This window comes from Solanum tuberosum, unplaced genomic scaffold, assembly GCF_000226075.1.
Source record: "Solanum tuberosum cultivar DM 1-3 516 R44 unplaced genomic scaffold, SolTub_3.0 scf00010, whole genome shotgun sequence".
NCBI lineage: Eukaryota > Viridiplantae > Streptophyta > Magnoliopsida > Solanales > Solanaceae > Solanum > Solanum tuberosum.
The window spans coordinates 3,158,487-3,171,817 of NW_006238936.1; the positions used below are offsets into that span (position 1 = coordinate 3,158,487).

Sequence of the window (13,331 nt, forward strand, 5' to 3'; positions counted from 1 at the left end):
TTTTATTTCTGGAAGAAAATGTTAAATAAATTGGTGCCTGTGTTGTTAAGGGTGCGCACGTCTGCCACAAATTTCATGGAAACTCCTCCAAATCAATTTAAGTAGTACTATTAAATCAGTCATCTACCTTTTTTTTTTCTCCTCAACAAATTAGTTTACAACTGAAAAAAAAGAAAGAAGAATTGATTTACACAATCAAGAAATGGTTGAAATATTACTATATTTAACTGGATGTCTCGAATTTAAGTTAGAAAAATAATGAACTTTTTTTATATGAACCCTCTCACATAGTAGTCACATGATGCGATTCCAAATAAGTAAGAATCCCAAATAGATAGTACACACTAAATAAAAAAATAAATACTCCTAAAAAATAGTTTATTTGGTAGTAGTTTGCATTCTTAAGCAATTCCAATGATTACCCCAAAATTATGTAAACACCAAACTATAAGAAACCTAAAAATTAAACAACACATGAAATGATGCGCAACTAGTAAGGTCTGAGGGGTTTCATTCGATCCCCTTGTTGGAAAATATATTCTTTATTCATGATTGAAATTATTTTTTATATAATAAATGTTGAACCCCCTCTGACTTCTTTATAAGCTTACTTTTTTATATTTTAAATCTTGTGTAATCTTGATCTCGACACAACAGAGATATTGCAGTATAATAGTAGCAACTCTACTCTATTTCGCAGGTATGTTGGATGAACTGAAGACTCACTTATTTATTATTTTCATTTCACCAACTATATTATGGTCCACTTCTTTTTTAAGAAATTTAAAAATCTCACTTGACATTATTAAAAAAAAAGAAAAAAAAAACCTCTGGTCTATTTCATAAAATAAAACAAAGAAAAAATTAACGCGATTTATTGACTTGGTGCAATTTTTGTTTGGTAGTTCTGAACTTGTATATTGACACCATTTATTTTCTCTCCGTACCTTTTCCAAAGCCAAATGAGAAAACAGAGGTATCTGCAACATACCTACCTACCTACAAAGATTTTTACTTTCTTGGTTGAATTTTTCTGCAAAATAAACCCTTTTTTTTTTCAGATGTGTTCTTGTACAAAAGACATTAATGACAGCTGAAGAAGTTTGAAAACTTTGTGAGAGGTTTTTGGAAATGATCTTGGGGTTTTTCAAGATTGTTTCAAAGGACCTTGTAAAAATGTTTGAAAATTGTTGAGAGCTGAGTACTAATTCCTTCTTGGGGTTTTCAAGATTCTTTGAAAGACATCTTTAAATGTCTGAACAAGCAAAGGTTCGTTTGGTTCGTTGTCCAAAGTGTGAAAATTTGCTACCTGAGCTTACTGATTATTCTGTTTACCAGTGTGGGGGTTGTGGTGCTGTTTTACGAGGTACTCTTCACTTCTTAATCTTCCTTTTTCTTTGTTGTTTTCTGCTTAGTTTACTAGAGGAATGGGTAAAAAGCAATTCTTGAAATTGATTTGCTCTTCAAGTTGTGTGATTTCGTTTTCTTTGACTGTTTCCCTTTTTGTTATTATTGTAGTCAGATTGGAAGATTGATTTGTTTGCATTAGTGGTTTTTCTTTGTCTTGTTGTAGCTAAAGTCTTCTGAGATTGCTCTCTTTTTCTTTTTTTTCTCTTTCTTGTTAAAGTTACAGCTAAAAATAAAAATGGGGAGTTGAATAAATTTGTAGAGAAATCTGACGAAGAAACTGTGGAGAAGCCTGAGAATTTTGATCTTTCAGAGAAGAAACTTATGAACATGGCTGATGGTTCCGGGTATGATGTCAAGTCAAATGCTAGTTCTTCCAGCACAAGGGATAGGAGAAGGGCTTTGCGGGATGCACCTGAAACTTACAGGGCTAATTTGAGGAATGTTGCTGATAATTGGGCTGATGAGGATGATAGGGTGATGTATAAGACTAACATTGATGAACAAAGACAAGAAAATATGGCCAATGAGTTTGACCCTTTTGACTCTCAGAATGGAAAAGAAATTGAAACTCGAGGGATAGGCCGAGTTACTCCATATAGGAGTAGTAGGCAGAGAATTGAGACAGAGGTGTTGTCTAGGTCTAGAAGAGCTGATCGTGAAGGTATGAGGTTATCATCCTCCATTAACTCAGAAGAGGGTCCATTGCGCTACTCTTCAGGATCGATTTATGATAATGATAAGAGGTTGTACAGGAAGGATGTGGATGGGTCCAATCTGGATGAACAAATTCAAGAAAATATGGCTAAAGAATTTGAACTTTCTGACTCCCGGAACGGAAAAGAAATTGAATCCCGAAGAACAGGTAGAGTTCCAGATTGGAGAAGTAAGGAGAGAAGTGAGGCAGAGGTGTTGCCCAGGGCAAGAAGATTTGATCCTGAAGGTATGAGGTACGCGTCCTCCGTTAACTCAGAAGAAGGTCCTTCTGGCTACTGGTCGGGTTCAAATTATGATAATGATAAGAGGTTGTATAGGAAGGATGTGGATGAGTTCAGTCAGGTTGATTGTCCAGTTGATGAGCGAGCAGAGCTATTGAGAAAGTTTGATGAGCTAAAAGAGCAGCTCAGTCGGTTTGGTGATGTGTCTGAGTTGCCTAACGAAAGAGTTCCACTTGAAAGGAGGATGGCTCATCATGAAGGCTATGGAAATCCCGTTGATCGGTTTCCTGAAAGCTCTACTAGGATCTTGAATGGAGCTTTGGCACAAAATCATGTTTCTGGTGAAAGACCTCCCTACCTGAACCACTACAATGCGCCCTCGCCTTTTATGAATTCTCATGACATGGCTGGCGGTGGATTTTATCCTCCTAGAGACCGTATCCAGGGATATGGAGGTCCACGGAGGTCCCAGTTGCTTGGTGGAGATCCATACGAAGCCCTAGCTCCGTTTCAATTGCAGCCCTCTCATTCCCGTTTTTCTGGGCGGTCAATGGACAATGAAATCCCACCTACAGATCCTTATCGACCTTACCCGCCTCAGGCTAATCTTCATCATCCATCTTGCAATTGTTTTCACTGCTGCAACTTAAATCAAGTCCGTAGACGAGGTCCACCCACTGCTTTTGGTGAGAAAAGGTTCTCTGACATTTCACAGAACGCAATGTTCTACCGTCATCAAAATAGTGGTGCATTTGGTAAGCAAGATTATAATCCTCGAAATGCCAATCCTCTTCCGTTAAAGCCGCAGAATCCTCAATCACAAATGGCTCATTCTGGTGACCTGAATGCTGCTGTAGGTGGTTTTGCTCGTCGACTTCCTCCCAGGGGTCAGCCTAGTGGACAATTATGTCTACCTGTGGCTGGTGGAGCCCCATTTTTAACGTGCTTCAATTGTTTTCAGCTGCTGCAATTACCTAAGGAAGTTTTTCATGGTGGTAAAAGGCAAAAAATGAAATGTGGGTCATGTTCTGCAGTTATGGTTATTGCAGTTTCAGACAATAAACTGACTGTTTCTATTGATGAACGAATAGATAAAAGCACTAAAAAGACGGGTCATCAACAAAGAGTCATGTTGAATGAAGGGAATCGATACTCCAATGGACATACAAACCGTCCTAGCATGACCTTTTCCTCTGAAGATTATGATACTTCTAAATATGATTTCCTTGCAATGGATCAAGAACTTACGTCACTATCAACAGGCCATGGAAGTTCCCTTAAATCTGCTGAGATGAGAAGCCTTTGTTCTACATCTTCACGCAGTTCAAGGGAAGAGGACAACCTCAATAAATTTGCTGCAACAATGGAAAAGTCTAACTCTGAGCTGCCAATGAAGGTTAAAGAATCTCCACCACCAGCTGGTTCACCACTGCAAGAGTACTTTGACCATTCTAACAAATTTCATGTTGCCAACCGGCTGGATCATGGAAACAGAAGTACGCGCTCAGATGCAGAGAAGCTGATGCAGAAAAAGACTACTTCAGAGCAAAACTCCACGAAAGATTTAGCTGTAGCAACTGAGATGGACATACCGTCTAATGAGTATGGTAACACTAGCTCGTCTTTAGGGTCTGGTGTATATAGTAAAGAAGGAGACCAGCTGAAAGCCACTAAAGCATCATTTTTCTCTGGCATTATAAAGAACAGTTTTAAAGAATTCAGCCGATCTGATTCTTCCGATGGGGAAAAGGCCAATATTACAGTTAATGGGCATCTTATACCAGATCGGTTGATTAAAAGGGCAGAAAAGCGTGCAGGACCAATACAACCTGGACATTACTGGTAAGTGACCAGACCTTCAATTATTCAACATGTTCATTCTTTGAGTTTAAACACGATGTCTTTTACTCTTGCATTTATCTTGTTGCTGATGTACATGTAGGAGGCCAGAAATAGCATAAGTGACTATTTCATAAATCTGTTTCCTTATTTATTCATTTTAGATTTTGGGGGGGCGGTGGTCAAATAAAGCTCTATGTAATTCTAGTTTGCTTGGTGAAATATTCATAAGAGACTATGATTTTCCTATTTAATCTAATACAATTTCGTAGAATTTCATTAACCAAGTTGCAACATAAAATCCATTCGGCAAGTATGATCGTGCAGAAGTTGCATAGTTTCAATGAGAAATTACATTAGTCAAATCATCTGAATGGAATCTCTTGGAAGCAATATCACGATATGCATATAGCACTATTGTTTCTGAGATACTGAATTTTTTTTTTTATAAATACCTGTGAAAAAACTCCAATGTAGTATTGATCATTTGACAATGTACATGATTTGTGGGTTTAGTTCTACTTAAATTAGTAAGATGGTTCCTCTTTTTGATGGTTCAGTTCAGTCAATTGGTCTACATTTATTCAGCTGCAAAGATTCCCTTTACCTAGTCTTGTACCACATTTTGGTTTATCCTAAAATCACATTTACGAGTATATTGCTTCTTGACTTAATTTCCTGTGCTAGGTATGATTTTCGAGCTGGATTTTGGGGAGTGATCGGTGGTCATTGTTTGGGCATTATCCCTGTAAGATTTACTATTTTCCAGTAGATACTTGTAGCCTGTATTCTCCTGCTTTTTTTATGCTTTCCCATACTATAACTATTCTTTTTGCAGCCATTTATTGAAGAATTTAACTATCCCATGCCTGAAAACTGTGCTGGTGGAAGTACTGGAGTATTTGTCAACGGGAGAGAGCTTAACCCAAAGGATCTGAAGTTGCTTGCGAGTAGAGGCCTTCCAGCTGACAGAGACGGGTCTTATATTCTTGAAATTTCTGGCAGAGTCCTTGACGAGGATTCTGGTGAAGAGTTAGAGAGCCTGGGAAAACTTGCTCCGACGTGAGTATCAATTCTACGATAGCTTCAAGTTTTCAATAATTCTTTCTCGTGATCAGTTAGTTGTTCATATTGCTCCGTAAAGGTTCATATTGCTGTCTCAGTTGGTTGAATGACCCCTGGCCTACTTTGTGGTATCTATATGCACTAACACGCTGCTCTAAAAAATTTCATATTGAACCCCACATGCAACACAAACATGCTCACTTACCGTTTCCCAGACACCTTACAGTTGAGATCAATGATTAAGATATATAACTGATGTACTGTTTATTGTAGACCTATGATAACATGATACATTGCTGCCTTAAGATGTAGCTAATATATATTGTAGTCTTGATCGTTGCTCCTTATTTCTTGCTTCAACCTTTCATATTTTATGAATGGAGCTTAGCCAGGGAAAAAAAAGCTTTGTCTATCCTTCATTGTCATGGCACATGCTTGTTCTGACATTCAACCAAACATATAGGTTTCTGCTATTCCAGAGTTCCACTACTGACATGGAGAAAATGATAATGAAATTATTGGTACTATTAGCATTTAGCTGGCATGAATCTTGGGTTTTTAGTTTCCTAATACCGTTTCACTATCCTCACTAAGCCATTCGATTATGCCTAGTTTTACTTTTGCTGTGGAAATTTATAATGATCCTGCACATTTTTATGATATTATCCATTTCTCACAATTACAGAACATTTTGAATTATATTTTGATTTCAGGCTGTGCTAACTTAACACTTCTTTTTCAGCGTTGAGAAAGCAAAGCGTGGTTTTGGCATGAGACCTCCAAAAGTAGAAGCATAACTACCATAAAAAAGAGTTTGGCCTTGCTAGGAGGCTGCTTACAATATACGGAAAATCTGGAGCTGCAGTGCTTGACAGGTGAATGTTAGGTTACTGTGAAGGAGACGTGTAAAATGGAACTTAGATTATTTTTATTTTGTCGCGTGCCAGTGAGAAATTTGTGTCTTACAGATCTATATACTTTCTTCTTCGTCTTCTCTGTCAATGTAAATTCATTAAAATGTAGTTGCTGTGTGCACTTGTGTAGTATTAAAGAAAGTTGGTCTGGCTACTGAATCATGGCTATATGGTTGTGCAAATATTGTATTAAAAAACTCCTTTGCACTGTTAGCTTTCTAGCTTTAATGCAGATATTTTCTCTAATTTGTGAACTCTGTTTAAATTAATTAAAGCAAGATGTTTGTTGTACTAAATACTACTATTACTAACACGGGGATTTAATTATTGATCTCCATTGTCTGTTTTAAAACTACTATTTCCTTTTAAGAGATTTTCAATAGCAAAAAATTATTTTGGCTTAATATGTACAAACACCTAAAATTGACACGATTTTTTATTTAGACACTGCAATTGAGATTCTTACCTATTAAACACCTAATGTTTTGTCCAAAATGTATCTATTAAACAATATTTCACGTTTAAAATGATGATAAAATATATATATTAAATCTTAGCTATAGATCATTCGATAGTACAAAGTTCCTACTTCTATATTATATATGATATGATGTTAATAAGTTATAAAGTCCTTTTATAAAGATTTGATGGCATATTCTCCCTAGACTTGATACGAAAATAGTAGTAACAAACCACACATGGTTTTCATTTCATCCTACTTCAAAAGAATTAATAGTGTTCTCGCTTATATATTGATTCGAATCCTCATCAATAGTGTTTCCGCTAATACTCCAGAGTGACTCGAACCCTCAACCCAACTCTTTGGCGCCACACTGGCTTTCTTTCCCGCCAATACTCAAAATGAAATCACTGTTAGACTGCGCCAAGTTTCAAACCAGTATCATCAAATCGGGTCTAAACCCAAGAATCATTGATGTCAACCATCTTATTCATATATACTCAAAGCACTTTCTTCTTCATGATGTCCAGAAAGTGTTCGATGAAATGCCTGAAAGAAATGTTTTCACTTGGAATGCTATTATAAACACCTATGTTAAAGATCAAAACTTTGCTAAAGCAAGAACGCTTTTTAATGCTGCTCCCTTAAAGGATTGTGTGACATACAATACAATGCTGTCTGGTTATGTCAATTCTGAAGGATTTCAAGATCAAGCAGTTCGATTATTTGCTGAAATGCAATTTGCTGACAAAGTATCTGAATATGCCTTGACTACCATGCTTGGTTTAGTAACAAAGTTGAGTCTTTTGTCATATGGTAGGCAATTGCATTCATATATGTTGAAGAGTGGGAATAGTTTAAGTAGGTATTCACTAAGTTCTTTGATTGTTATGTATTCGAAATGCGCGTGTTTCAGAGATGCTTGGAGGGTCTTTGATGGATCTGAGGTTGGGTTTGTTGACACGGTTTCCAAGAATACTATGGTGGCAGCTTGTTTTAGAGAAGGTGATGTGGAAATGGCTCGGGATGTGTTTTCAACTAGGCCACAGTTGAATGATGAAGTTTCTTGGAACACAATGATTTCGGGTTTTGCCCAAAACGGGTATGAAGAAGAGGCCATCCGGTTGTTCAGGAGCATGATGGAGGAGGGATTTAAATGGAATGAACACAGTTTTTCTAGCGTTGTAAGTGCTTGTTCTGGTGTGAAGAATTTGAAACTTGGGAAGGAGATTCACGCCTCGATTTTGAAGGAAGGGATGAGTTTGAATCCATTTCTTAGCAGTAGTTTCGTAAATCTTTATTGCAAGTGTGGCCTCTTAAATTATGCACATTCTGTTTGTACAACGACTCAGAAAGACAACCCTTTTGCCGTCACACCATTAATCGTAGGATATTCAGAAACGGGGAATATGTTAGAAGCAAGAAGGCTTTTTGACTCATTGCCTGATAAGAATCATGTAGTATGGTCTGCTATGATATCTGGATACGTGAAAGCACATCAATGTGAAGATGCTTTTCAGCTTTTCAGAGAGTTAATGACACAGAAAACAACTGTTCCTGATGAACTGATTTTCATAAACCTGCTTGGCGCATGCGCCATACATGCAACCTTTAATTACGGGCAGCAAATACATGCCTGTATACTAAGAATTGCCACCGCAATGGATGCTAAGTTGGCAAATTCATTGGTTGATACATACTCAAAAAGTGGAAATGTAACATATGCACAGAGGGTTTTTCAATTGTCTGTTGATAGAGATACTATCCTGTACAATAGTATGATAGCTGGTTATGCTCTCCATGGGTATGAAAATGAAGCTATTCAGCTTTTCAGTCGGATGACAGAGCAAGGTTTCCAACCTGATGAAGTCACTTTCCTTGCCCTTCTATCAGTTTGCAGGCACCGTGGATTAGTAAAAATAGGAGAAGAGTATTTCTTTTCCATGACCAAAGATTACAATATATCACCAGGAACTGATCACTACGCAAGCATGATCGATTTGTATGGAAGGGCAAATCAACTTGACAAAGCTGTAAGCTTAATGGAGAAGTTGCCCATGGAACCAGATGCTGTAATTCTGGGCACATTTCTAAATGCTTGCAAAATGAACAGAAATGCTGAACTTGCAAAAGCTGCAGAGGATAAGCTATTGCAAATTGAAGGAGGGAACGGGTCTAGATACGCACAGTTGGCTGGTATCTATGCCTCGGAAGGGAAATGGAATGAGATGGGGAGGGTAATGAAGATGATGAGAGGAAGAGAAGCCAAGAAAACTGCGGGTTGCAGTTGGGTCTATGTAGGAGACACAGTTCATTCCTTTATCTCTTGGGATAAATCTCACTCGGACAATGACGCAATATATACTATTTTAGGATGTTTGATCAAAGAATTAACAAAGCTATCAGCCACTATATTCTTAGAAGAAGAGCTCTGCTCATAAAAGAAGTGTCAACAAAGGAATCCCTAGATATTTCAAGGATTTGGTCGACATCATGAGAAAGAATCTCCATGGCCAACTACCACAGTTTGCCTCTAATTCTCCACAAAAAGATTGTTATAGCATGTCTTTACTGTAAACCTGCCATCCTTCTAAAGTTTGGCATTTACTCGATTTTAAAATCCTTAATGATCCATGGTTACCGGTGGGACAATCATTGTTTATTCACAGTACCCCTGATGAAGACTTGTTGGAGTTGCGTGTGGCAGATATTATTGATTGGGATACAAGAACTTGGAATACTCACAAGTTGGAGACATTCTTCTCCATTGATGAGATAGATTGCATTAAGTGAATTCCATTGGGATTTACTCTCTGGGATGATCAATGGATGTGGAAACTTGATAGGAAAGGACGATACACTGTCAAAAGTGGGTATTCAGAGCTGCACAATGCTACTACACCTATCCCGATCCCGAATGGACAATTTTGGTGGAAAATCTGGAAATTGAAGATGCCTCCTAAGATGTTGAATTTTGTTTGGAGAGCTTTGATTGGTGTTCTTCCAACTGGTGATAACTTAATGAATAAGAAGATTCTCAATCCGGCATATGTCCGGCATGCCTCCAAGAGACAGAAACAATATTGCACTGTTTAATCGAGTGCAATGTAGCAAAACAAGTTTGGATGAAATCATCATTGTGATGGCGACAATCTGGACCTTGCTCTTGGATGGGATTAAGTCGTTGATTGATATCGTGACTCTTGATCAATTACATGAAGCTATCATGATCCTATGGGAGATTTGGAATGCTAGAAATAACCTTGTGTAGAAGGGAAGATCTTTACGGCCTGAAATTGTTATCCAAAAGGCATCCCGGTTTTGGCAAGATTGGACTAAAGCAAGAATACCAACCTCCATTTCATTGCTATAGAACCTGATTTTGCAACAAAATGGTTTCCTCCTGGTGAGAATATCTTTAAATACAACATTGATGGCTCTTGGGATCTTGCTTCAGGAATAATTGTCAGCATGCTAGTTCAGGATTCTCATGGAAGCTTCATCAGAGTCCGCTCTAGTCGGTTAGGTAGACAATATGACTCACTTATGGCCGAGGCTTTGGGGGTTCGAGAAGCACTAAGCTGGTTAAAGGAAAACTTTGCAGCTACACCGCCTACACCGATAATTGTAGAGATGGGCAATCTTTTGGTTAAACAAGCACTTGAAAAAGCCTGCGGAAACAACTTACTTTGATGCTATAATTCATGATTGTAAAGCACTCATGTGTGGTTTCCTTGTCTTTCATTAAAAGATCAGCAAACCAGTGTGCCCACCCGTTAGCTCGGGCTTCGGGTTCTATGACGGATGCTATGTAGTGGATAATAGATCCCCATCTTTGATTCATGATGTACTCAACTTTGATTTGATCAATAATTAATCAAAATACCTGTTTCAAAAAAAAATAAAAATACTCAAAACGTCCTTCACGTTGGGCTCGTGCTGACACGGGTCATACCCCTAGTACATTTAGAAATCTTTGCTAAAGATGATTAAAAAAATTAATATCCATATGATATGATGATAATGAGTTATTATTCTTTTTTAAACAAAATTGAATTGCCATATGGATTGGATGTGAAAATTAATTCTGTATTTGGAAAAGAATATTGGTGGTGGCAAAAACTGTTAATAGGACCAATTCAATGATTGGTGGTATGGAATATAGAGGGACAAAGAATGAGATGAAGGAATGTGGGCCCTATAACATAAGCCCATCATATTTAGTAGTGGGCCTTCAAATGGGCTTAACCTATACTGATACAAGTATATTTAGGGATCTTTGTTTCATTTAACTTATAAAAGAAAAATTACATCTTGCTTAATTCACTTCTAAACAAAGATTGAACTGAAGTTGGATTACAAATGTGTAGGATCTTCTGTTACAATTATAGATTAAACTCAAAGTTTCATTTAGTTATGTATTTTTTTCATATGTTCTGTTTTCTTTTCTTGGTTTACTTTGGGATAACTCTAATGTTTATAAACAAAATTATAGTTTAGGTAGTGGATAACACAAAGAGTTTTTGGGAACACAAAAATAATATTTTAAACTACCCTACGTTAAATAATATTACAATGCATTTAACATAGACGGAGTTAGAAATTTGACTATAGATGTGCAAATTTTCTTCTCAATTGTGTTTAGAGTGTAAAAATGATAAATACATTTATAATGCCTAATATTTAATATTTGTATATAATATAATTTTTCGAGGAAGAGGGTGCATTTAGATCACTTTATCCTATCAAAAGTTATTTGAGCACTCCGCTTCACGTGCAATGCTCTTTAATGCTGTCCAATCTCATTAAATTTCATAAGAACAAAAAAAATAAAGATATAAATTATAGTATGAATTTTGCTGAAAAATAATTAAAGTAGATAATAAGGAATTGGCCAGAAAGCTGACAAATAATCTTTAACTGCGTTGAATTTATTAGTGAGAAAGGGATGTCTTTATTCCCTAATAAAGTTAGCAAGATTTGCCTAATCGTAATATCACGATGATCTCACAACTTAGATCTTGAATTGCACCTTTATTAATTTAAGAAAAAACTATATCTTAGTGTACAATTAATTGAGACTATAGAATCTATAAGCCTCTTGTTTCAAACAAAAATAATGGTCTCCAAAGTTATTTTTAAAATTTTTTGATAAAAATCGAACCATAAATACCCCTAATTTCTTGTACCAACGCAAACAATTGTTTCGGCCTATATGAGTCAGAGACATTTCCACTGGTTATTACTCCATTCTTATAAAATTGCTGTAAAAAAGAAGTGGTCCACCACTTTATTGAATTTGTTTATCTTTTCTTTAATCACATAGATTAAACTATGATTAGCCTTTTGCTTTTTTCTTGGAACTTTCACATTTCTCCACATTCACAATTTTACGGTTGGAAGTAATGAGTGTTTATCATTCGTATAACTTTGTTTGTCCAGAAGAAAAATCATTTTGGTTGGAAAAATGTAAAATTCAATTCATAACTTTTTTTGAACAAGAAATATAATTAATACCCACAAGTTTTAAGCAATTTGGTACATACAAACAATTTATAAATAAAATTTGATCACCTCGAGTGTAAAATTTTAAAATCTAGACTTTCAAGCAGAAGTTATGTTCTAACAAGTAAAATTTATAAATTTTGAATGTATGAAAATGAAGAAAAAGCAACACCATTAATGAAAAACGATTTGAAGTTTACTCAATTTGACTAAATTTTTAATAGTCTATAGAAACTCGCTAATATGGATACCTTTGCCTTTTCTAGTGTAAAATCTATTCGATTTTAGAGCTGATGTAAACATTAATTGGACATAATAATATCTATTATCTTTGACAATTAGAAGAAAAAAAATTAAGTATATCATAAACTTACAGCACCCTAAACTAAGCCTATATACTTATTTCACGAGTGATATACTTTTTTGATACTATGTATAAAATAATTATTTATGATAAATCTAAATACTTCGATTCTCTATTATGAAAAAAATTAACATTTTTTTGTAACAAAATATAGTTGTTATAACCATATTTTCTGTGTTACCGACATTATTAACATATAAGTTGTCATTTTCAAACCCAAACAACTTTGTTCTTAGGGTGTGTTTGGTATAGATGAAAATAGTTTTTCAAAAGATGTTATTTAATTTTTCTATATTTAATTGATTAAATGACAATTATATACAACCCAACCAAGAAAAATGTGAGAAAAGAAAAGCCATAATATATGTTAAAGAATCTCCAAAGCACAAGAATAATCCCCACTTTTTTTCTTTTAACGTTTTCTTCTTTAAATTTCCATTTAAATGTACATATATTATATACAATCTTCATAACTTTTAAATATAAAATTCATTCAACTTTTAAATCTTAAATTTTGATACGATATAACTTTTACAAAATTATTACTTTACTGAAAAAAATCTACATCTATCAACATATAACATACACTAATAACACATTAAACTTTATCTCTAATCCAAACATTCATAGAATTCCTTTTTCTTTTTTTGCAAAAAATAATAATAAAATAAATCAAAATATTATCTGGTTATTCAAAAGAGCAATTTTTTTCAAGCAAATGCATGTCAAACACACTCTTAACTTTAAAAAGAAAATACCATTTAAATAAATAATTTTTTCAATTTTTAACCAAATCTACATCCAAATGCCGGAGAGTGAAAGATTATATATATATATAT

General features: G+C 35.4%; 2 protein-coding genes across 5 annotated transcripts; both read left to right on the plus strand.

The window, feature by feature from the left end:
• The first annotated feature begins 893 nt into the window (after positions 1-893).
• On the plus strand, positions 894-6,409 carry LOC102601197 (uncharacterized). Of its 4 annotated transcripts, XM_015312219.1 has the most exons (6): positions 894-976; positions 1,062-1,366; positions 1,628-4,187; positions 4,872-4,932; positions 5,023-5,246; positions 5,992-6,409. In XM_015312219.1, exons 2-6 carry the CDS (start codon positions 1,252-1,254, stop codon positions 6,044-6,046), a joined length of 3,015 nt encoding a protein of 1,004 aa, XP_015167705.1. In that variant the 5' UTR covers positions 894-976; positions 1,062-1,251; the 3' UTR covers positions 6,047-6,409. The 4 variants fall into 4 exon arrangements, with proteins under 4 accessions (XP_015167705.1, XP_006339681.1, XP_006339682.1 ...); XM_006339619.2 differs by having other exon boundaries at positions 895-1,366; XM_006339620.2 differs by having other exon boundaries at positions 895-1,366; positions 1,634-4,187.
• A 759-nt stretch (positions 6,410-7,168) lies between these two features.
• LOC102601985 (putative pentatricopeptide repeat-containing protein At3g18840) lies at positions 7,169-9,064 on the plus strand. The gene has a single exon (XM_006339622.2). The coding sequence runs from the start codon at positions 7,169-7,171 to the stop codon at positions 9,062-9,064; it is 1,896 nt and encodes a 631-aa protein (XP_006339684.1).
• The last annotated feature ends 4,267 nt before the right edge of the window (positions 9,065-13,331 follow it).

Excerpts from the sequence above, each read along its gene's own strand:
- LOC102601985 (XM_006339622.2), top strand. The coding sequence starts at position 7,169 with ATGCCTGAAAGAAATGTTTTCACTTGGAATGCTATTATAAACACCTAT.
- LOC102601197 (XM_015312219.1), top strand. The coding sequence starts at position 1,252 with ATGTCTGAACAAGCAAAGGTTCGTTTGGTTCGTTGTCCAAAGTGTGAA. Across the intron at positions 1,367-1,627 it reads TTGTGGTGCTGTTTTACGAG|TTACAGCTAAAAATAAAAAT; the intron begins GTACTCTTCACT and ends TTCTTGTTAAAG. Across the intron at positions 4,188-4,871 it reads ATACAACCTGGACATTACTG|GTATGATTTTCGAGCTGGAT; the intron begins GTAAGTGACCAG and ends TTCCTGTGCTAG.